General features: G+C 38.5%; 1 protein-coding gene across 1 annotated transcript in view; it reads right to left on the reverse strand.

Moving 5' to 3' along the window:
• Positions 1-9,935: 9,935 nt before the first annotated feature.
• The window catches only part of GTDC1 (glycosyltransferase like domain containing 1), a 392,967-nt gene continuing 376,641 nt past the window's right edge, over positions 9,936-26,261 (reverse strand). The window contains exons 16-17 of the mRNA XM_082465032.1: positions 21,616-21,704; positions 9,936-17,979 (exon numbers count right to left, since the gene is read on the reverse strand). Of these exons, the coding sequence (XP_082321158.1) occupies positions 17,718-17,979; positions 21,616-21,704 (351 nt within the window). The 3' untranslated portion in view covers positions 9,936-17,717. The remainder of the gene's footprint in view (positions 17,980-21,615; positions 21,705-26,261) is intronic.

Genomic DNA, 26,261 nt, shown 5'->3' on the forward strand with positions numbered 1-26,261 from the left:
TAATAAGAAAATCAATAGTGAAGATAACAGCTCTTTTTCGAATGGCTGAAGGAATAGATCCCTTGGAGTGAAGATGAAGAGGACTCCAAATACCCTTCTTAAATTGAGTCAAGGCCACTTTTCCTTGTGGTGTTCAATTGAAGTGGAATAATTTTTTCAGGCTCTTGTTTTAACAATGACTTTTCATTGTGGTCGGAATTCTTCTGGCCCTGAAGAAATGAGCAGCTCTTCTCTCTTCCAACACTTGACTCCATCACCTCTTCAGAGCCAGAACTGGAGTTGTTCTGAAGAAAGTGTTTGCAAACTAAGGAAGCTCCAGCTGCTGGTGGCACATGCATTCAGGGAAGGTCGTTGAGTCCAGGGCCTTCATCTTTTTGGATGTTTGGTGGTTTGCTGATTTCAAGACTCTCATATTTCAAATCTTCTCTTCTGTTCCTCGCTTTCCTTCTCTCACGTCTTTGTCTAGAAGCTGCCCCCTATCTGTCCCAGGAACTCCACTTCATTTTTCATCCTAGCTATCCTTGCTGGCTCCTCTTACCACTTTCTGACAGAATAATACATTATCATCGTAGTGTCATTGATCTCCAATGCCGCAAACATTGCTGGCTTTCGAGAGCAAGGATATTCTGATGGGACTTCCCTGGTGGCCCAGCGGTTAAGACTCCGCACTTCCGCTGCAGGGGGCGTGGGTTCGATCCCTGGTCGGGGAACTAGGATCCTACATGCCTCATGGTGCAGCCAAAAAATAAAAAATAAATAAAAAGGAAAAAAAGGAAGGAGAGAAAATAAAAGACGACTTGCTATTACCGTAATGAAATGTACAATCACAGCATCAGGAACAGCCGTAATGCTGGCAAAAATACCAATCTGATCTGAGCACTCGACTGGTTCTTCGAGAAATCAATCCATGCGTACACACAAACATTCACACACACACACACACACACACACACACACACACACACACACGCAGCATATGATTATAAACCTTTTCCTTAACTGAACAAAGAAAAGGCAACACAAATCTTCAAGGGCTTGTTCTTTCTGGGTAAAATTTCTTAAGACTGCTATCAAAGCAGGTTGTATATGAGAGACAGGGAAGGTTATAGATGAGAGACAAAGACAAAAAAAATTCACTTGCTCCAAGAATTTGCTGAACGATTTCATTTTGTTGAATTCCACCCATTAACACATGTATTTAAATCCTAACAATGACTGACAGACATTTGGAAAGCAAAAGTAAAAGTTGACCTACAGACAGTTCAAATTTGCCATATGCTTGCTGTCACCATTAACAGTCTGTAGACTATCCTAATTTATGCTTCAGCGAACTAACCTGATGTATTTTAAAGAATGTGAATACCTGTTTATTTTTCAAATAAGGCATTTTATTTTTCCTTATTACTCATAAGTATGACAGCAATGATAAATGATTAAGGACAAATTTAAGAGAGTTGGAAGAGGAGAGAATGGGTTTTCCCTCCTATGACCTATCACAAATGTTTTCCACTTAAATGATTGTCTCACTGAGGAAATTCTCAAAAAATATTCATCAGGTACAATTTCAGAAATAAAAGTTATTTCCTTCAACACAGCCTAACAGAATTTTAAAAGGAACTTATTAGTGTTTAGGAATCACTATAGTTTAAATGGTGTGTGTATATATACAAATTACTAAACATATACCTTTTTTAACCTAATTTTTTGCCTCTTTAAAAAGAATTTTCTTACTCTCTCATGTGTTTAAGCAACCAAATATCATATTAACTAGATGCCCTTTCCTTTTCTTTCATGAAACTACATTTCTTAAGCATTATTGTAGATGGAAGAGATTTCTGATGGAAGGGAAAAGAGCACTAGTTGTTTTAAAATTTGATAACTTCAGTCCAAATCTCCTCATCCTTTTCTCTTTGTGCATTTAAGGATAGGTCTTCAACTTTTCCAGTTTTAATCAGATAGCCCAGATGGTCATGTTTATGGTAAAAGTGTCATTAAAGACTGAGTAAGTAAAATAATTAAGAGATTTACTAATTAATTTTTAAATATTCTAGATTCTGAGCAAGGGCTATAGATTGTTATACAGTCTTTGTCTCTTTTGCTTTTAACATAATGGTTGGTGTGTGGTAATGCTCAATAAATGAATTTTAATTAGTTACTAATAGTTATTTACAAGTTATATGTATTCTGTTTTTAAAGCCACCATATTTATGTCAAAATATTCTAAAACAATCAAACCAACCATCTAACACATGCATAACCATTAATTATTTTAAAATAAAATATTTTGTTGCTTGCATTTTAGCAAACTTTACTTTTCAAATATCTCTTCTGATGGCATTTAAGGTATGAATCGTGAAAATAATAAATAACTTGCAGTGAGTCGTAGAAATTACACATGAAAATAAAATAAAAATGGTTTAATTACAGGCTTGTGCTTGTGGTCACACTGATGGACAAAGCCCTTGGGAATATTAGAAAGCTGATCTACCCCTCGCCCAACAGCATCTACCTGGATTTCACTGCAAAACCTCTTTGTCCCTTAAATTCATGAGAAAAGGCGCATAGGAATGATACACCGCTTCATCTGAAGCACCAGCAAGGCTCTCGGTTCATCTGTAGAAGTGAAGCCCTGGGCAGCTGGCACCCTTCCACAGGGAGCTACAAACACCACTTTGCCACATTGCAAGTTTCCTCAGGCAGCAGATGTCTTGTAGCTGCCGTGCAGGTCTCCAACTCTACCAAGCCACCTGGACAACATATTTAATGTACCGACAATGCTTTTGTCACCACTTGGGAAAGATTTTTAAAATTTTATTTAATTTTTTCTCCCAACACCTTCATGATCAGTGAAATTTGGCCTCAGATTGCAAAAATTTGTATTCAGAAATGTAAGGGGAAAAATCAAAAGCCTCTCACTTCTCCCCATCCCCCAACTTCCCCCAAGGATTCCAGAAAAAAATGCATTCATCTTCTGTATCATGACAATTACATTTTATTCTTTAAAAATTGAACGTTTCCAAAGAGCAGTTTTGCTGAACCACTACACAGAAAAGTTAAACAACGAACTGTTAAATGGCTCACTCTCCTGCTTGGCTCTGACAGCACCAAACTTTAACGTGCCTCCACCACAACTTTAAACTGTGGGTGCAATCCTCTTAGAACATTATCTGGAAAACATTCTGACTTTTTCGGCTGCTAAAGTGATACTTACAGTACCGTTGTGTCTGTTTAGTTTAAAAATGAGGTTGATAACGATAATGCTTTTCCTAAGATGATCTTCTACTTTTTAATGATACCCGTAGTTTCCCCTACATAAATGATTAAATCCTTACAGAATCTCGGTCTTGATTAGCACTCCTGCTAGTAAAATTTCACATACTAAATCAGCACCAGCTGTAGCAAGCAAGAAAGAAAAAGGCAAGTGTAAATGTTCCATATGCCCCACCAAATTGGCATCTGTGTCAGTAACCCTTTTTTTTTAAACTATTGTATACATACATTCTCTTAAGTGTTTTGTTCACAAAATACTGCTAACAAAATTCCTCTGTTGGCACCTCAAGGAAAGAGCCTGTCCTTGGTATCAGTCAACTGCACAAAATACAATTTCTCCTTCTCCTCTTGTGGTCACAGACACACCTGAATGTTCTATGTATATAAGTTGCTTCAAGTTAGTGAACCTTTATTTTGACATCTGTTCCCTGTAATATGACACTGCAGTGCTCTTATCAAGCTGCTTTTCAGTTGGAGTTTAACTGGTAGCAACACCAAACGATGTCAGAGAGACAATCGAACTATTTTGGTCACCTGGAAGGTATCTCAGAGACCAGGCTCAAAACAAATAACCTGGAATGCATTGATGGAAGACAGCATTTGTGATCACTCTCACCTCGTCGCCCCTATTTTCTTCCCGTTATGAAGGGTCTCTTCACACATAGATATAAATAAAGATATAGATACATCAGAAATAATCCCAAAGCTGTATCTAAGGTGGTACGCTATGCTACTTTAGGTGGTTTTCAATACCTTATCCATTGGGACCTTATTGTCTGAAATCCAGTAGATATAGCTCTTCAGGAACATATTAAAACCATCAGTATGAATCCTACAAGAGCCATTAGAAAGCTACAAACATAGAAGCGTGTACTAATTAAATGGTCTACATATAAGGAGTGTCAGTTGGCCATGTCCCAGAGATAGCTCCCGCACAGAGGAAAAAATACGTTTAAGTATTTTCTCCTGTTTGGAACCTGGTTATCCTGGTAGGCCAGCGTATACGGAAGAGAGAACACCCCTTTCTTTGTGACACTCATTGATTCCTGCTCATGCGTCCTCACAAGGGTTGATACTTCGTGTTGCTCTTGTTTACCTCCATGTCTGCCTCTCTGGATTTGACTATAAGCTCCTTGAGAGAGTTTCTCTGTAGTCCTATATCTGTCCTACTGGAGTAGCAGAGTTTAGCACATACACAGCAAATGTTTGCCCACATCAGAATGGTTAAGGAATGCTCAAAGTTTTTGTTAAAAGCTAAATGAACCGGTTGATGAACAGCTTACCAATTGGGATCAAATGACCCAACTACATAAGGACAAGGGGAAATGGATGAAAACTTCCTTTGTTTCCCTGATGTTTTCCTACTATATAAACTCTCTTTCATCAAGTGTTATCATATGGGTATAGAGATTTAGTGAAAGTTACTCTTGATAACGCATTTATGTCTAAGGGTAAAAATCAGAAGACATTTCGGTTACAAGTTAAAAATCTCTTGGATTTTAAGATCCAGTTTATCTAAATTCTTAGTGAAAAATTTTAGAGAAGGGCATGTGGGAAAATCTACAACTACGATATATCTTGCAAAGTGCTTTTATAAAATATGAAAATTCATTCTCTTAGAAACATGTAGCTTCCCTTACAAGACAATGGCTTCTCTCCCTGGTACTGTTAGTAGTCCAACAAATCTGCTAGCCTCCTCTCAGGGAAGCTGTGAGAGGAATTCCCGTAGTGGGAAGTTTGGATGAGACAATCTAATGTTTATATACATGAAATTCAACTACACTTACCAACCGTATAGTGATCTTGCAGCTGTTGTAATGATTATACTGAACTGATTCTTAAAACATTTGGTCATATTATAGTTGACAGTAGCAGTGGTAAAATCTGTATATCTGCTAACCTTTATGCTCCCAGAAAGTAAGCACAGTTGTTTGTATCTCTATGTTCCCGAATATCAGCACAGTAATACAGAGTATATATACAGAGTAATACAGAGCATATATATATATATATATATATATATATATATATTTTTTTTTTTTTAAAGTAGAGGGAAGGATTTTTTTTTTTTTGGCTGTGTTGGGTCTTCGTTTCTGTGCGAGGGCTTTCTCCAGTTGCGGAAAGCGGGGGCCACTCCTCATCGCGGTGCGCGGGCCTTTCACCACCGCGGTCTCTCTTGTTGCGGGGCACAGGCTCCAGACGTGCAGGCTCAGTAGTTGTGGCTCAGGGGCCTAGATGCTCCGCGGCATGTGGGATCTTCCCAGACCAGGGCTCGAACCCGTGTCCCCTGCATTGGCAGGCAGACTCTCAACCACTGCGCCACCAGGGAAACCCAGAGTATATATTTTTTATATGACTGCTGAATACATGATTTATTTTTTGAACAACTGATTTCTTTCATGGTTGCCTGCTTGGTCTGTAATTGGTATGCTTATTTTAATACAGTTGTATGGATGATAAATTACACACTGATATGGGATTTCCCCAGATGACAGACAAGTACTAAAATGAACTTGGAGAGTCAATCAGTCAGGAACTCCTTTCTGAGAACTCCGTGTGTGTGCTGTCCTACTACACTTCATAATATAGAGTCATCAGCCCAGAAGAATAAAGACAGTTGCTGGTGCAAGCCAGGATGGCATCAAGCTGGCCTCTGGTTGCTTTATGCCTGTGTCTGCTTGTTAAATATTTTTAACATGAACTTTGGTTCCTGATCCAAGGCAATTTGTGATAGTGTTGAGAAGACACTATGTAGTTATCATCTTAAAATAATTAGGCAATAGAGGAATATGAAAAACAGTGTAGTTTATACAATGCTTACAAGGAGTTCATAGAAAATGGTCGTGTGCAGTAGGCAAAGTTCAGGAGGTGGTGACATGGAATTTTCATTTGGGGCACTGGCCTTCAGATTTCAAGGTGATGTTTGGACTAATCCTGTCTATGTATATTGGGGACTGATGGTTACCAGTTGTCACTGCCTTTTATAATTCCATAGGCTTTCCTCACCAGAAGCTACCTCATTCTCTAGAGATGCATGCCCAGGTACTTTGTGTGGGGTGGTTGCTTCTTAAAAGGCCACAGCCAGGTCACACACTATTTAAAGTGCTACTTTATTTAAGACAATTTTCAAGTGTTTCTTCTCCCTTTGCTATCTATGATTGCCCCATTTCAGTTTGCCATAGAACAGCTGTTTCAATATCCAGCATTTATCCGTTCTCCACATGCATCCAGCCCAGAGGGATTGTTAAGCAGATCATTGTTTTAATTCTGGCTAGATTCCAGGTCCCCATTATTAGTGATCCTGTCTTAACATTTACTGTTCAGTTTGGCTCACAGGTGATGTTGATTAAATTGGATACACCATCTGGGGTGGGTTTTCATCTGATAGGCACATTCAAGGCTGAGCACACCTACTGCTTCTTTTGGGTCTGAAGCTTTATGCCTTGTGTGATGGCATTCTGGACATGGCTGTGTGCAACCTGGGCTTGAGTCCTGGCATCTCTAGCTAATAGTTCTTTGAATTTGGGCAATCCCCTTCTCTATACAGGGCTTTGATTTTTCTAATGAATAAAACAGAGAGAATCATCATTAATTCATTCCTTCACTTAGTTCCTCGTTAATTTTTTAACCATTTATTAGGCAGCCACTTTTTGCCTGAGACTCTGCCAGATTCGGAGAAATCAAAGATAATAAAGAATATACCGATACTACATGTATCATTTACAAAATATCTCTTTATATGAATAGATATGAACAAAGAGCTCTGGAGCCTGGAGGACAGAGCAACAAAATCTGCCCCTAGGAATCACAGGATTTCTCAAGAAGGACATGATCGTTGAGTTGTATCCTATAACTCAAGGACTCCAAATTTTGCTTTTGTGCATCCAATTGATTAAAATATCCATGTGAGGATAACACATAATTTTATGTATTGGGAGAAAATGTCAAACATGTACAAATTATTTTTTATTTCATCTGTTAATTTAAATAAGCAAAGTAGACTTAAATACGTTCCACCTGGGATTGTTTGGAGAAGCAAATGGCGTGATGTGTAAACAGAGCAAAATGTTGGAGAAAGCTCTTTTGAACCTGTGGGTGATGTTGCATGCCCTTCCTATCCCAAGAGGGTGTCCCAGGACTAAATTAGAAAGTGAATGTGAAAGAATATTGGAAATGTAAAGCATTGATAATAAAAAGATCAGTAAGAGCTAACACTTATTTCACTTTTACAATATTCGAGGCATCATCCTAATGTTCTACATGAATTAGCTCATTTAATTCTCCCAACAACCAAATGGTAAGTTCTAAAGTGTTGATATTGTACCATTTTTGACTTACAAAAATGACAGTTTCATAGGGATCCACCTATTTTTACTTCACTATTTTACAGATGAAGAAATGATAAAACTACACACGAATTTAAAAAATTGAAAATACAAAGTATACAGTGTAGCGCTACCTCCATCATGCCTTTCCCCTTGCTTCCATCCTATCCCACAGATGTAACTTCTTTTAACATGTGGGATATGTACTTCTAGTATATTATTATGTCATAGAAGGCTTTGTAAAAACACTGGATAGAATATTATATGTACTGCTCTATATCCTGCATATTAGATAAACTAAAATTATGTATATTGTTCTACAACCTGCATTGTTCACTTTACATTCTATCATGGACAGCTTTTTATGACAGCTTTTTAAGGTGGGTCTACCTTATCTTATTCAAAGTCTGTATAGTGTTCCATTACATGAATATATCATGACTCATTTAATCAATCCTTTAATGATGGATATTGTTATTAAAATAAGGCTAAAAAATAAATATCATATATTAATGCATATATATGGAATCTAGAAAAAACGGTACAGATGAACCTATTTGCAGGGCAGTAATAGAGATGCAGACGTAGAGAACGGACGTGTGGAAGTGGTGGGGGAATGGGATGAATTGGGAGATTAGGATTGACATATATACACTATCATGTGTGAAATAGATAGCTAGAGGGAACCTGCTGTCTAGCACAGGGAGCTCAGCTCGGTTCTCTCTAATGACCTAGATGGGTGGGATGGGGGGGCATTGGGAGGGAGGTCCAAGAGGGAGGGGATATATGTATACATATAGCCGATTCACTTCATTGTACAGTAGAAACTAACACAACATTTTATAGCAACTATACCCCAATAAAAAAATAAAAGGAAAAAAAAAGGCTACAGTTGATGTCATTATATGTAAATGATCACTCGTATTTTTAGGATGAAGTCCCCAAAGTACAATTATTGTACTAAAGTGTAGATGTGTTTCACATTTTGATACATATTACTAGATTGTACTACCGAACATTTATCACAACATACACTCCCACAAACAATATGTGCTAATGCTCACTTCCTAATACTTACCATCATCTTTGGTGTTCTGATAGAACGCACAGACTCTGTTAGTATGTCTGCGACTCTAGACTCTGGATACCAGATCCTACACAGTGTCATCTTCCCTGGGAATTGGAGACAAGTCAGACAAATTGGCGTAAGCCTGTCAAGTCTGACCTAAGTGGACACAGCTCCAAAATGGCAACTTACAACTGTCGATGATCTAGTAGCTACTGCAACAGGAGTATGGCCTTAGATGGAGGTTTTAATATTTTTAACAAAACTGGACCTTATCTGTGGTAGACAGATAACTGTAGACACGTAATACTCAGAAACACAGTGTAAACCAGCAACAGCCCTATGGGACACACGTGCCATCACTCCCCAGTCTCTGGCCCTTTGCAGACAACAACAGTTCCAATAAGGACTCCACCTCTGAGTCCTTCATAACACAGTGTCTCCAACAGGAACTGCAAACTCATTAGAGGAGAGGCATTAAATACAAGCTATTTATCGCTGAGCTACACAGTGGTTTTGCCAAATAGAATCCTGGAGATATGGAATTTTCACCGTATCTTCTGTTTTAGGGGAGAGGAGAAAGGTGCAGGTGGCATCTGATCACAATATTTAAATCGTTTTTAAAAACCACTTCCCAGGGACTTCCCTGGCGGTCCAGTGGTTAAGACTCCGCGCTTCCACTGCAGGGCTTGTGGGTTTGATCCCTGGTCAAGAATTAAGATCCCTCATGCCCCGTGGCATGGCAAAAAACAAACAAACAAACAAACACACCTCTCAGGGTTCAACAATATCAAAAATGGGAATAGGTTGAAGCCTAAAGCCCTAGTGTGATTTGTGGGTGTGCCTAGTGGAAAATAATAATAGTTGATGCAGAAAGATTCTGATCAGGACCTTGCTGGTGATGGAGACAAAAGTGATGTCAGGAGAGCAACTACATTCATTTGATTTCTTAAAACAACTAGGTAAATGGAAATTCTGTATAATGTCTAGCATTTCTTTAATGGTATATATTTCAATAGATAAAACTTAGATTGCTGTCCAAAATTTTTGTTTTGACATTTTCCTTGATATTATATTAGTAAGGACAAGTAATGCCAGCTACTATAACAAATAACCCCCAAATCTCAATGGATTAACACAATAAAATTTATTCATTGCTTCCAAAAACGTCAGAAAGTCTTTCTGGGTGCCTCTTTCAAGTGGTGACTATGGGATCCAGGCTCTTTGTATTGTATGACTTCCACACCTGGTCTCCATTGTTACTACCAAAAGAGAAGAGAAATCATGAAAGATCACACAGACAGTTCTGTCCAGTCCTAGAAGGGTTGTGCATCATTTCCATCAATTTCTAACTGGCCAGGACCTAATCACATGGTCCAATCTAAAGGAAGCTGGGAAATGGAGTGCCCCTGTGTGCACAGAAAAAAGAAATGGGATTAACAAGCATCTAACCAGCCAGTCTCTGCCACAGGTGCACAACCAAACCTGGGAATTTTATTTTTCTTTGTAAATTTATCAGCAACACTCCTTAACATTTTGGAGGGAAGACTACTTTGCCATATTTCAATGGGCTCTCAATACCACATAATTCGGGATCAAACTGTATTATGCAAATCAATGAATTCACAAACTCATAGCTCTGAGACCTGGAAGTGATCTTGAGACTCCCTAGTTGAATTCACCTCTTCAAGCAGGTAATGTTCTCTCCAGAGACTTTCAGCCTCTTTTAATCACCGAGAATTTCTTTAATGATTTTTCTCCAAAGACCTTACATTCAGAAATAATTTGTTTACCAAACCACATTTATGGAACAATAGTATTTATTTTTCCAATGCCTTATTAATCAGAAACATAAAACTGCAAATCAAAAGTTCTGAGCAGAATATGAAGTCTTATAATGAGTTGATGTAAAGCCAGTGAGAAACAAAGAAACTGGAGTTCCAAGGAGGCTGTGTGTTATTTTAGTTATGGAATGAATCGCATTCCCCAGATTCTGATGGGGAAGCTCTAACACCCCAGTGTGATTGTATTTGTAGATAGGCCTTTAAGGAGGTGATTAAGGTTAAATGAGGTCCTAAGTGTGGCGCCCTAATCCTATAGGACCGGTGCCCTTACAAGAAGAGGATGAGATACAGAGATTCTCTGTTCAAACGCAGAAGAAATTTTATGTTGAGACACAGCAAGACACCACTGCCTATAAAATAGGAAGAAAGGTCTCGCCAGAAACTAGCGCTGCCGGCACCTTGATCTTGGCCTTCCAGCCTCCAGAAAGAACTGTGAGGAAATAAATTTCTGTTGTTCAAATCACTCAGTCTGTGGTATTTTGTTATGGCAGCCCTAGCTGACTGATATACCTTTTGTTAAAGGTAAAATTTCCATTGTACTTCTTGAAAATATGAAAATAGTCCTCAAATGCTTGCTCTATCCTTGTCAATTTGATTAGGAACAAACGTATTATTCTCCTTTTGTAAAGAGATTTACTTATATAGGGAAATATCATCTCAAATCTCATTTCTTCTGGATGTAACTGTATCAAAAAGCCCTAGCTAGAAGAGTTAGCTCTGCAAGCATGCACTTACCTGAGATTTGGTATTTATTTGTTTGTTGTTTGCTTGTTCTTTACTATGTTGTCCCACCTCCTAGAGGTTCAGATTCTAGCTTTAATATTCTCTTAGGCAATCTTTATATACAATTATACATGTATATTAAATGATGTTGAAACTTTCAACCCAAGTTCTCATTTTTAGATTAGTGCAGAGAATGGGAAAAGAAATCATGACAATTAAATGAAACATTTAGATCTGTCACCAGCAAATCATTTCCTCATCCCTCTTCCAGACAAGAATAAGTACATATAGGTTCAGAAAAAGTTATTGAGGCAACATGTCAAGGTCATTTTTTTAAAGGCTCGAAAGCCTCTATTGCAAAGAAGTGTTGGTTGTCGGTGTTTGTCACACCCCTCTCTCCCTCCTCCTCCATGTATGACTCTCATACTTGCACTTCATCGATCTGCTTCCCTGTGACCATCACAGACTTAAAGAATGTGAAGACTGTTAGGAAGCAGGATTTAGCATCCCCATTTTAATAATAAATACAAACACACATTTACCCAGTACGTTTTACGCCTGCCTGCAACAAAAACAGCTGAACAGATTGTGATGAAATTCAGAGACTGACAGTCTGACAAAAAAATCCCTTTTTGTCTAAAATCTGGCTTCCATAGGTTTTTGCAAATCTAAATATTTGATTTTGCACTGGAAAAGGAGCCAGTCTTATGTACAATTTATAAAATAAATGTGTAGATACATGTTTTAAAATCTCCAAATTTTGTCAACACATACTGTCCAACTTGAAAGACTTTTCTCCCCCATTTTTTTCCCTATGACTTGGGTGTATTTTGCTCCTGCCTTTTAAGGCTTTAACTATATTTATCTAATAAGAACTCTTTTGCAAACCAGTGTCTCAATAGTGATTTAACACTAGTTTCAGTGTCAAATTGCCCTTTCCACAGCAGGGAGTTTTAAGCCTTGCTGTATTATACTTCCAAGACTCTCAGGAGCTGGAGTTGGGAGATATAATATTTTCTTTGAAGTTTGCCTTTCACTACACACTGGGATGCAAACAAGCTTCAGTAACTCAGCAGTCAAACAATTCCATCACACAGCGACCAGGGCTAAATATTGTACCAAATTTTCTAATTATGTCTTTGTAATATTTGCTACACGAGGTTAGGTGAAGGCAGACTAGAATCAACATAAAACTCCTTGTCTAAACAGGACATCTGGGCTTTGAGGTATGTTGTTTATTGCCTCAAAATTCCCCTTCAGCAAGTCGTAATTACAATAAAGATACCTTAATTGACAAAAACCTTAAAGGTATTTCTGATAAACTCACATATATGTTAAAGGTACTTATTGTACCAGAGATGCATATGACCAGACTGTATACAAATGTGAAGTTCCAGGTTAAAACAGATATATTTTATTCCCATGTACATTATTATATTGCCTTTCTGGTTCATATATCATAGCAATTTAGCTGCTGTAGTGCTATTTCTTTAAGGGATTTCTCAACCATTTCATATCCTGAAAGGTGGACCTTTTCCTTTTATGAGATTTCTAAAGTTTATGCATCATTCCTTTCTTTCTTATTAATAGTTCAGAGAGAGAGAGAGAAGAAAAAATGATAAACTGCCAAGGAGGCATCTCATCCATGAGAGGGAAGTAAAGTGTTGAAGAACATTCCATGACCCAGTAGAAAGTATCACGAACTGTTTCCCACAGAAGTTGCAGGCAAATCTGAATGGCGAGTATTGTCAGGCGTGTCCCTTGAGGCATCCTACAGCTCTAAAGAGCTGAGGAACTGAGCAAAGTACTTTCTGTTTCATTATAAAAATGTAAATATTTCAGTATTGTCCTAAAAGTTAAATAAGAGTTTTGATATACTTTAATAGTCACTAATTTATGGCAGCATCTAGACACAGTATCTAGAGAGATCCATATTTTGGAAGAAAGAAGACTTAGGGGTTTCAAGAAGTTATTTGGGGTCTTCTCGATCGCTAGTGATACAGCGGGGAAAGGAGAGAGACTGACTCATAAGAACGTGCCTCTAGCAGTATTTCCTCGAGGGCAGGCTTAGCTAATTAAAAAGGGTGGGCTTTGCTATAGGCAACGGGAAGCATCCCTGCCTTCAATGGGCTGACAGTTTCAAAGTATGGAAACTTTGAAGAAGGGGGTTGAGGAAGAATATACACTAAAATATTAACTGGCAGTGGTGTCTAAGAACTGAGACTTTGAACAATTTTTATTTTCTTCTTTCTGCATACTTATATTTTTGTAACACTATAAAAATGAGCAGGGGACTTCCCTGGTGGTGCAGTGGTTAAGAATCTGCCTGCCAATGCAGGGGGCACTGGTTTGATCCCTGGTCTGGGAGGATCCCACATGCCGCGGAGCAACTAAGCCCGTGCGCCACAACTACTGAGCCCGCGAGCCACAACTACTGAGCCCGTGTGCCACAACTACTGAAGCCTGCACACCTAGAGCCCATGCTCCACAACAAGAGAAGCCACCACAATGAGAAGCCCGTGCACGGCAACCAAGAGTAGCCCCTGTTCGCCACAACTAGAGAAAGCCCATGCACAGCAACGAAGACCCAATGCAGCCAAAAATAAAGTAAATAAAATAAAATAAGTAAATTTATTAAAAAAAGAGCAGATATGAATTATGTCATCAAAAAAACGTTTAATGGAAGCAACCAAGATGTCCTTCAGTAGGTGAATGAATAAATAAACTGTGATACACCCAGACAATTGAATATTATTCAGCACTAAAAACAACAAGTTATCAAGCCATGAAAAGACACGAAGGAATCTTCAGTGCATATTACTAAGGGAAAGAAGCCAAAATGAAAGGCTACGTACTGTATGATTCCATCCATAGGCTGTGTGGAAAAGGCAAAAGTACATAGACAGTGAAAACCAGTGCTTGCCAGGGATTGAGGGGGAGAGAGGGATGAATAAACGGAGGACAGAGGATTTTTAGGGCAATGGAACTATATGATACTCTACATACATGTATGTAGAGTATGTACATATATGATACTCTCATACATGTCTGATATTATAATGATATATGATACTATAAGAATAGATATATGTTGCTATAAGTTTGTCCAAACCCATAGAATGTGGGACACCAAGAGTGAGCCCTAAAGGAAACTATGGACTTTGGGTGATTACGACGTGTCAGTGTAGGTTCATCAGTTGTAACACATGTACCACTCTGGTGGGGCATGTTGACAATGAGACAGTCTGAACAGGGATGGCAACAGGGGGTTATGAGAACTCTCTGACCTTCCTTTCAATTCTGCTGAGAACATAAAACTGCTCTAAAAACAATTGTCTTTAAATGTGAAAAAAACAAATAACTAAAAGAATAAAAAATGAAGAAATATCATGTGCTTTGGAGAAATTAGTATTGTCATGTCCTGTCTCTCGAATCCACTAACTTAACATAGACCCAAATGTCATCCTCTGTGATATTATAAAAAAGAAAGGTCAGCTAAATATGGGTAAACAGCTCATGAGGGTGAAAAGGTAAATGCTCAAAGTAGTCAACCACAGGCCATTCAATGTTTATTCAGAAAAGTTTAGGATTATAAAAATAAATATCATTCAAGCCATACTTAGTAGTATTACGAAGAGGCACAGAAAACTCACCCTCCAGATGAGGCGTCACAAATTGAGTCATAGACCTGCATTCAGTTGAACACCAAACAAGGTGCCCCTTTTTCTAAAGTAATGAATATTCTTCAAACAGCAAGGGAGCAGGGCTGCTGTTTGATGCTGATGACATTGAAAATTTAGGAGAACGGAAATCCCATCATTTTTCATTTGTATGCAAATTTGTCTGTTCCAGAAATTAACCCCTGGACCCCACGTCAGTTTTCATCTCCAGGAATTTTCTCTGCCAGCACCACACGGTTTAGGCTTGTCACTATCCTGAGGTCACCAGACTTCCCCAGTTTAAAAACAACCACCACCCCCAAAGTCAGAATGGGCGCTTTGTATACCCTCATTATTGGAGGAGAGGCCTGCTGTAAAATGCACATCTCCAATGGCTGGCCCTGCTGCCAGCAGCATTGAAATGCAAACCGCAGACGACTTTGGCCAAATAGCTCTCATTGACCACTGCTCCCCGTCTTAGGTGAACCCGGAACAATAGACCAATCCTATTACCCTCCTTTTGAGCCAGATCTTCAACTGTTAAAAAGTTCTTTTGTTAGTTCCCACCTTAGACAAATGTCACCATCTACATGTGAAGGGGAGAGAGATGATTGAGGTTTTTAATTGATGTGGATTTAATTATGCTAATTTAGACAGCTGTAAAGCATTTCAGTATAGCTGCATAATAGGGCAAGCAAATACAGGTGCCCTTCACTGTAGGGGCTTAATTTTTAACCTAGGTGGCTTTAAAAGAGAAAGGGAGTTCAAAAGCGTGGGCAATTTACGATTTATAGAGGGAGGTCCACCCACGCTCTGAAATGTTTAGAAGGCTCTACGTGCACCTAAGAGAGAGTCGAATGAAACCCTCATTCTTCATTGAAAACTCCACACTTGCCTCTAACTAGAAAAGACAATTTTAAATGAGGTGTATATCAAGAATTGATTTGAGATAACACTAAACTAGAAGTTGGGGATTAAAAATGACCTTTATTTTCATCTCTGAAAAAAAAAATCACACAATGGAAATGGTGATAAAAATTAGCAAGAATTAAAAAAAATTTTTTTTAAAGAAAGGGCTTTTGATTTTTTGAACTTTAATGACAAGGTGAGTTGACCTCACCGTGTATCTGACGTGACTTTCATTCCATTACCAGCAACGTGGAGACATGATACTAGGCGTCATCAGTGGGAAAATAGTATTCTTTTAAATTGCTGTATAATTCTGTTTTGGTTTCTTGGGGTTTTTACTTGGGGTGAATAATGCAGCAAACCCTATTTAAGTTGTAGCGAGTCTTAAACAAGTATGACATGGGATCCTATTCCATGGATTAGATGCTCAAGAAACACCACATGGTTAATTCACTGCTCCAGAGGTGGCCTGGTTTTCAAGGGCAATGTCGGACAGGCCGGTATATAATAGTATGAGTGAAAAGGAGGAAGAATCAAAGACATTTTATAGCACTTTTTTTGTGGCTTGCTGAGGTAGGGAGGTCTCAAAATGCTCCAGCACTTCTGTGCCCGGTCACCTCTGGGTGACAATTCCTTCAAGGCCGGAGCTGCCCCTCCAGACACTGAGTCTCTCCTCCTAGGAGGCCTATTGCATTTCTAGAGGACAAAGAGCTTATCAATGAATCATCTTCCTTTCTCCCGGGCCATTTCCTTCTCAACCTTGTCAGGCTTCTCTTCTGCACATTTTCCTTTGTCCTACACTAATCAGACATGTAATTAGCTGGCAAAGAAAAGAAGAAAGAAGCAGGGGCATCTGTCCTCTGTTCCACACAGTGGGTGGAGAGTGACCTTTCCAATCCTGCCCCAGTTTTTGGTGAAAACACACAGATTTGTGCATGAATTCTGACTCAGGTTTTTACTAACTCTTCAGATCTTGGATGAGCTATTTAATTTCTCTGACTTCTTTGATTTATCAAATGAGATAATCATTCTTGGTTCATACATTTGTTGACTCTACCTATGAGCTGTGGATGAAATGTGCCTACTGTTCTTCCAGCACACAATAGGCACAAATGGTACTTGTTCTGTTTCTCTCGTCATCACCCACAATGCTTCATGCTTTCTCCATCCCAGCATCCCACCCCTCACTCCTTTTCTCTTTTCTTTGACCCATAGCTTCTTTACTCGTGTTCCTTGGGATACCATCATATTATTTTCTCCACTCTTGAAAATTTACTCCCTTTAATTTTGTTTTTATTTCCTTCCCTTCTGCCAATTTATTACTTACTATTTTTTCCTTTTGTTATTTCTCAGAGATTCTCTACCATCTTCCTCTCACCTCTTCCCCCTTTTTGCATTATAATAGAAGTGGAGAAGGGAGGAAGTTGTTAAAAATTAAAACGGGGATCTCAAAGGAGTGGAGAAAAAAATAAATTAACATTCAAGAACTCTAGTGATAAAATTCTGATACTATTTTGCCTAAAGGAAGTCAAAATAGTGTCTGTCTAATGTAAATCTGTACAACTTATTTCTTTCTGTCTCTATGCTATGGCATAATCTAAAATATGGAAACCAGTCATCCAAAAACAATATGGAAAAGTTGCAACTCAAATTAGTTGAGGATGTTTGTTCTTAAAATGGCATAGGCATGGCAAGAATGGTAATAATGGTAGCACTCTTTTGATTAATACTGTTTTAATAAAATTAATAATAGTAATAATGGGATTCTTGTTTCTCACAACATGGAAACTTTTTTTTTTTTTAGATGAATTGTCTTACATTCAATCAAACAACATTACAAAGTGTTCACGTTATGTACAACTTCATAACATCCAGGTCTGTGGGCACCTGTAAAACAGGGGGACCTCCAATCTCTATCCTTCTACAGGTGGGCAACCCGAGGGTCTGTCCACAGCGCTCGCTTGCCCAGCCTCCTGCCACGTCCCAGGCTGGGGACCGCTGACCAGCAGGCTTCTGAGTCCTGAGCATAGACCTGGGCCCTCCTCAGGCCTTCCCGTGAACCACACCTGAGGCTGCTGGGGCAGGGGGCACTTGCCGAGGCGTGGTCATGTGTGGGCCGGCACCACAGGAGACAGCTGGTCCAGGGGCTCAGAGACCAGGCTCGGGTGAGTAGGCCCCATTCCCTGCGACCGGAAGGATACAGAGCTGAGGTTACAGAATGAGAAGCAACCTAGGGCATGCAGGACGTGACACTAGTTGCTGTAAGGGACAGAACGGGGACAGAGGCTGAAGACCATTGGGCAGCTGAGGAAGCCGGAGACACAGATACAGTGGGGCACACAGAGGGAGCTGTACCCACACATGTCCTCTCCTTCAGGCAGGTCTGGTGTCGGGGGTCTCATCCTCTGCCTGTCCTTGCCCTCCCAGACCTGGGTGTGGCACAGCAGAACACACAGGGCTGGTACACGAAGGTGAACACAAGCACGAACATCCCCGTGGCAGGCTTGGGGTTCAGGGGTCGGGAGGAGATGGGAGCTGCAGGACCTCATCACTCATGACTGACCTCACAGCAACTGTGGGAGATACTGGTTTAGGTAACCAACAAGGACATTTGTTTCTGCTTGTTACAGAGGAAGGAAAAAAAGTCAGCAAATATTAAACTCCCAGAAATGTGCCTTATGCAAGAGTAGAGTGTGCATTTGTGTTATTTGAAAATCTCAAGAATCTAATGTACAAAAAAGGGAAATGAACCTGACAAAAGGAAACCCCAAACCTGTGTTTAGGGACTGCTGACACTGCCTGGGGTGCCCAAGAATCCTACAGCTGAAGAAAAGCTCACAATACAGGAGTGACGAGCCACACAAGAAAACAATTTTCTGTAAGAGAGAGTCAGGAGACACAACAAACATAAAGATTAGTACCCTTAATACCTTGATCTAATAATCTGAAAGACAATACAAAATAAAGATGCTTAAAATGATAAAAAAGATTTAAAAAAGGAATAACTATAAAAAGAACAGAACATAATGAAAAAAGGAAAGGCAAATTTGAAAAATAAACAAATTAAGCATGCAGAAATGAGAAATTTGTTCATTAAAATGAAATTCCTCAATGGATGGGCTAATCAGTAGCTAAAGAGCTCATGCCTGAACTAGAAAACATAGCTAAGAAAATTATCTCCAATTAGTACAGAGAAAAGGAGACCCAATGAAAATTTTTTTCATGCTAGAAGACATGAAGGAAAGAATGAGATGGTCAAACATATATACAGAAGGAGCTACAGAGGAATGAAATAAATGAAAATAAATCCATACCTGGATACATCATAGTTAAAATAAATAATAATAAAGTTAAAAAGACATGCATATTAAAGGCAACTAGAAAGAAAACTCAGATTACCTAAAGAACCGCAATTAGGGGCTTCCCTGGTGGCGCAGTGGTTGAGAATCTGCCTGCTAATGCAGGGGACATGGGTTCGAGCCCTGGTCTGGGAAGATCCCACATGCCGCAAAGCAGCTAGGCCCGTGAGCCATAATTACTGAGCCTGCGTGTCTGGAGCCTGTGCTCCACAACAAGAGAGGCTGTGATAGTGAGAGGCCTGCGCACCGCGATGAAGAGTGGCCCCCGCTTGCCACAACTAGAGAAAGCCCTCGCACAGAAACGAAGACCCAGCACAGCCATAAATAAATTAAAAAAAAAAAAAAAAAAAGAACAGCAATTAGGCTAAAGCAGAGATTTCATCAATAAAAATAGATTCAGCAGGAAATGGAATAATATCTTCAAAGTGCTATGGGAAAAAACAACTGTTGACTTAGAATTTTATACCCATATCAATTATAATTAAAGATTAAGGATGTGATCAAAAGAGTAAGGATTTTTAAAAAAATAAAAACTGATAGAGTTTACTATCCTCAGATTTCTTACTGAAAGAACCACCAAAGGATGTACGTCTGTAAAAAGAACATTGACTTAGAATAAAGGAGAGGTACAAAAGGTGGTGCTCAAAGAAACTGGTAAATATGTGTGTAATTCTAAGTAAATATTGAGGTAAAATACAGTGACATAGTTTAGGGGATAAAAACAAAGGGGAAGTAAAATAATATATTGATGGTAGAAGAGTGTAGTGTTTGGAAATTGAAACAAATAGGTCAAGTGTGCTTGTTAAAAACTTGTGAGCACCACTGAAGAAGTAGAATATATAACTCCCATTTAATAACAGCAACAACAAAAAAGAAAAAGCAATTAATCTAAATAAGAATAGGAAAAAAATGACAAAATGAAACAGGGTAAATAGAAATCATAAACACAATTAAAGTAAATCTCTCTCTTTATGTATATATACACATTCTCTTGGTTCAGTTTCTCTGGAGAACCCTAACAGAGCAGGATTGAAGGCTCATAAAGATAGTGACCTCTGGTAAGAAAATGCATTGTGTTCAATATAATGAGAGACAATTAGAATTGAAACTAACTAGTCAATCTGAGAAATGAGTGGCAAGACTAAGAATACCTTAATAAATAAACATGAGATGGCTTTGAGTTGGCACATGAAATATCAGTCAATCATAAGAAAAACTCCCTTATATCTAAAGTTAGCATTTCCAGTGAAATAAAAAACAAGTAGAATGGCTTAGTATAATTTTAGCTAGAGAAAGGGATGAGAAACTTATTTTTATTCAGCATCTACTAGATGTCAGGAAATTTATGTACATAAAATGATCACTTAATTATCAATGAATTTCACAATATTTAATTATCACAATATAATTCATTACATCTAATTATCACAGTATCCTGCCAAGTCAGACCCTGAGCTTTAAGGAAATCAAGTCACTTGTCGATGGTTACTTGGAAAGCAACTAATTGTTGGGGCTGGTAAGTCTGAAATCTGCAGGGCAGGTGTCAGGCTGGAGACCCAGGAAGATTTAATGCTGCATCTTGAGTCGGAAGGCAGTCTGGAGGTAAAATTCCTTCTTTCTAGGGGGACCTCAGTATTTTCTCTTAAGGCTTTCAGCTGATTGGATGAGGACCAACCACATTATGGAGAGTAATCTGCTTTACTCAAAGTCTACTAATTTAAATATTCATCACATCTAAAAAATATCTTCACAGGAACATCTAACCTGATGTTTGACCAACTCTTGGTTCCCCAGCCTAGCCAAGCTGACATATACAATTAACCATCACACCAGGCCACGGCAATCAAATGAGATCAGCCCTGTACCTTAAGGTTCCTGTCTCCTGTCAGGGCCAGGGTCTCTGAGGTGGCTTGGAGACAGAGCTCCTCACCACGGGCATGACCACATGCCAGCTGATCTGCAAGCCAGTCTCAGAGGCGTGTGAATGTGAGGCATCAGGGAAGGCCAGTGAGGAGAGAGGTTCAGAGGCCTCCATTCAGGCCTCCATTCAGGAAGAAGGCGGTGAGCTGAGACCACACAGCAAAGGAAGCTGTGATTGGTCAGAAGTCTGAGGAAGAAATGAGGCTGGGGTGAGACTGTGTGTGTGAGAAGCAGCAAGAGAAGTACAATCAGGGCCAGAGAATGTCATGAGGATGGCAACACTCCACAATAAAAACACTGGCTATTAAAGAAACAAAAAGATAACTGGATCTCTAGAGGTACACTCATGATATTTCGGTTGTCATCTGAGTCCTAAATGTGCAGTTGTGGTTATCCTTGAACAATTCTCCAAAACTCTGAGACTTATGACTGTAAGATTACCATTCTTCCATGTTGTCATGTGTTGTCTTAGTCTGTTTGGAAGGCTATAACATAATACCATAGACGGGGTAACATAAATAATAGAAATTTATTTCTCACCGTTCCGGAGGCTGGATGTCCAAGATCAGGGTGCCATCATGGGCAGGTTCTGGTGAAGGCTTGTTTCCCGGTTCCAGCTGAGTCGTCACCTGTGGAAGGGGAGCTCTCTGGGGTTTCTCTTATGTGGACACTAATTCCATTCATGAGTGCTCAACTTTTATAATCGCAGGCCCTCCCTCCTTACACCATTACTTGGGGCATTAGGATTTCAACATATGCTTTGGCGAGGGGGTGGGGAGGGGATGGGGGATGGGGGGAGAGCATAAAGCAAACATTCAGGTCACAGCATATGTCTTTATATGGGGCCAATGAGCCAGATTTTCTGGCTGCAGAGCTTGGCTTGCCCCTCCCCCCCCCCCCCCACCTACTAATCTGGGGCAACTATTTTGACAATTTAAGCCCCAGTTGTCATACCTGTAAAATGAAAATAATATCACCTCCATTAAGGTTGCAGTGAAAATTAAATAAGATAATCAATACATCTAAAGCAGTTAACATTTTGCTTGGCCAATAATAAGTGTTTAATGCATGTTAGCTGTTATCAGTTCTATCCATCTCCTCCATCGGAACCATGTTGAAAAGTTAACCTCTGGCCACTCACTACAAATGCCTCTTGTTTTTGCATGTGTTTATGATGGGTTTTTAAGTTATGTATATGTGAGTATATTTCTATTTCATTTGTGTTTGTGGAGCACCCATTAAATTTAAGAACATATAATGCCTTTCAAACTTCCCATAATGTCTCACAATTCCTAGTGACTTCTATTAAATTTAACAAGCGTTTATTGAGAACATACTATGTTCAGGGTCCCACACCGGGTGCTCTTCACTACAGTGGACGAAACGAATGTGTTTGTCATTAAGAAAGCTTTTCATAAAGTCTTTATATAAAGTCTCAGCACCGAAGTGAGAATGTAATAATATGAATCTGGAAGCCATACAACTGGGTGTCTATCCGGGAGGGGCACAGACTGCAAAGACAAGCTCAAGGTTCAGCGAGTTATATTCAGTTTTCAACGTTTACGAAATGCCTGCTCTGCGCAAGCAGGACAATCCTTAGCTTCAAAGGTGTTAGAAGATGACTTACCTTAAAGATGTGTGCTTTGTTTATTTGCTTTTGTTTTGGGAGGTGATCTATGATTGTAAATTTTTATTAAATCCTAGCAGCATTCTTGACACTAAACAAACACAGTGAGTTGCTAATCATAGCACGGGTCATTTATTTTCTGTTTTGGGTCACTTCTTTTCTCTATTGAAGGAAAAGAACATGACAGCTCTCTGTTAATAATGCCAAACTCAAAAATCCATTTTCTTTTTAAAATCTGAGTATCATGTTCCTTTAACCACACCTCCTTTTTAAACCTGGTATTCACTTCTGTCCATATTTTTCAAGATCCTACTTAGTAAATAAGACACGCTACTAGAAGGAATCGAGAGGTAAAAGGAAGCCTGAGCCACCATCACCAGTTTCTATGAGCAGGAGGTAGATTATGCTTTCAGAGTTGCTATGTACATTCTCCCTTGGCTCTCCTTCCCCACTGAGCCCGAAGAGCAAAACAATACATCTCCCCATGAATATATTATCAGCACTAACTTGACAGTCTCGCTGTTGACAATATTGGTTGTACTTCACTTCACTTTCCTCCTGTGGTCGAAAACCAGATCCAGCCCCCTGGGCCCTTCCTGGGGCTGTACAGCAGCTGAAGGGCCAACTGCCAATGGGTCTGGAACAGGCTTTCCAGCCTCGGCACCTGACTTCCTGGCTGCCTCCATTTCAGGTCTCATTGGTTGATGCGGCAGCTGTGATTCTGACAATGAGCTTGGTGTTGGGTCAAGTTTTTGTCTGGCTGACTTATTCCCATAGATGCCATTTTCCTTGACTCACCCTTGACTACTGAGAATACTCTTTATTACCTTTTAAAATCATGTGATATCCATAAGCAAAAATTGGGATTAACATTTTTGAAAGCATTACCCATGACTGATTTTTTTTTCAATGCTGAAATGCAAGACGTAAAGCTAGAGCCAGCCCAATCCTGCCTTTAGCACAGTGGTGTATCAAGTATCATTTGTAACTTCAGAATAAAATGCACAGATCTTTTTTCCTGATCTTAGGAACCTGGATGCAATGTCCACGCATGGAAGCAGTTTACAAATGCAAAAGTAGGAAGCGTTTTTATGTATTAGAAACATTGTGACAGTCCTCCTTTAAAAGAATAAATAATTGTGTTCTAATATAAAGAATGCGGAATAAAAATATGTATAACTCTATCGGTAAAACAGGACTTTTATTCAATAGTTATAAGACAAGTCACTTGCAGAACTTGCTTACACAAGGAAAAAAGTCTCGGTGGTGTAGCTTTCTTTACCGTAGAACACCATCCTCCCCCAAAACAGACTGCAATAATTAATGTCCGTAGTAGAAAAATTCTATGTGATATAATTTATTTATGCTTTGTTTAAAAAATGCCAAATTGAATGCCAGCACTTGAGATCTTGAAATAATGCTGCATATGTTGATACAATAATTTATTAATTTTATTGATTCTCCTGCTTATATGTTGATATTTTAAAGAACTGTATTGTTTTTATTACACAAATTTATAAGATACCTAAATATTAAAGAAATATATAAAGTAGAAAATAAAAGTCTAATAACCACAGACATTTTAATATAAACAGGCTGGTGAATAGTCCTTCAAACTTTTCTCTCCATATTCTAATGTATACAGACATAATTTTTACCAAACTCTATCTAATATTTCTTAGACTTTTTTTCATTTCATGATCTCTAAAACTATCTCATTCTTTGAATACACACATATTAGTGGGTTATATGAGTATTATATAAAATATACAAATATTAGTGGGTTAAGTTCATGGCTTTGCAGCCAAATGTCTTGGTTGAGTTTGAATCCTAGCTTCACTATTAGTAATGCTCTGACTTTGACAAGTCGCTTATTTTCTCTTTAATCCACTTTCTAAACTTGTAAGGTGTGATATGAACAATACCTCCCTGAAATGGTTGTCACGCAGGATGAGGAGCTACTGCTTGGCCCTGGTAGGCACGCAACCACGACAGTGCTGCTACCGTGGGTGTGTGATATCTTCTTAGCAACCTCATGTTGGTGGACATTTAGAGTGATGACAATTTTTATTCTCATACATCACACACTAGTGGACTTCTAAGTACAATGTTGTGAATATTTCTAAAGGCTGTATTTTGGAAGTACAGTTTTCTAATCAAAGGTGATACACATCTTTTAAATGATAGATATTGCAGAATAATCATCCCCCAAATTCTAACTACTCACACTGTGAATAAAAGTGAATGAGAATAAATCTGGGATCATGAGAAATATTTTATTAAATCTTTTATCTATGCAATAAAAATGCATAGTTTTTTTTTTTTTTTTACAAAGAAGCAGGGGATTACTGTAACACAACATAAGTAACACTTGTATTATCCATAAAAATCGTTTTTTTCCAGAATTCCCATGATTCTCACAGTTCTGCAAGTCTTTGAGCCTCTCTCTGTCCAGAGAAAGAATTCATAGCATCTTGTCTTCCTATAATCAGTTATTATTAACTGCAGAACATAAGAGTCCATCAGGCAGCTACTCATAAATATCTACCAATCAGATGTGTAACAAATGCTTATGAAAATTAATAAGTCGAGAAATGGAACAATTATGTCATATTCTACAGGTGTGGTAACAGTGTTTCTGAAACCCAGACTGAACATAGCCTGACCACTCTACCACATATTCAGAACTGAGATGGTTCCAGACTACTTTTCTGTAGTTACACCAGAGCACAAAGAGGACAAAAAACATACTGATAGCAAGTGCCTCTAATGTCTGGTAATAGATGGTACATGTGTGGTGTGAGAGAGTATGCCCTCAAGCAGTGAGCACTGAATGGCAAATATTTTACAGCTTCTGGAAATACTTATACATTTCTTTCTAGTTCTTTGGCATATAGCTAATTTGAGGCTTTGTCAGGGATCATAACATCTGATGCAATGACAGTAATATCCATCTCTATCAAGACAGAGTCCAAAATTTTTTTTTGAATAATAAAGAGGCTTGACACCACATTAATAGAAGGGTAAAGATAAATATTTACACAGGACAAGTGGTCTATAGGCAAATCTGTTCTCACACACAGCTGCAAATATTGTGTTCTTTACAAAGTTGTATTTGCCTTCTGTGTTCTGTGTTGTTTACATGCCCTAAAACCTTTGCACAATGGAGTTTTAAGATAAAATACATAAAAATATTTAAATATTATCATTGAGAATTTTATTTCACCCTTTCTAAAAATAGGTTAATCTGTGGCATTGATATTTTTCAACCTCAAATGAAAATTTTTTCAAAGAGTGGGAATTTGGAGCCAAATAAAAAATTAATGCATTTATATTTAAAAAAGAGTTATCCAAGAACAATATTTGCATTATATAGTTTTATATTTAACCTGTTTTAAACATAATTTTCTAACTTATCTTCATTTTATTTTATTTTATTTTTTACCTTATCTTAATTCTAAACTACAATTTTTCTATAAGAATAGAAGCCTAATTCTTTGGAAATAGTGTTCAGTTGGCATAATTGGTATTATAGAGTTTTAAAGTATATTATAGAATA

This window comes from Balaenoptera physalus, assembly GCF_965194825.1.
Source record: "Balaenoptera physalus genome assembly, chromosome: 6".
In the NCBI taxonomy this organism is placed as follows: Eukaryota; Metazoa; Chordata; class Mammalia; order Artiodactyla; family Balaenopteridae; genus Balaenoptera; species Balaenoptera physalus.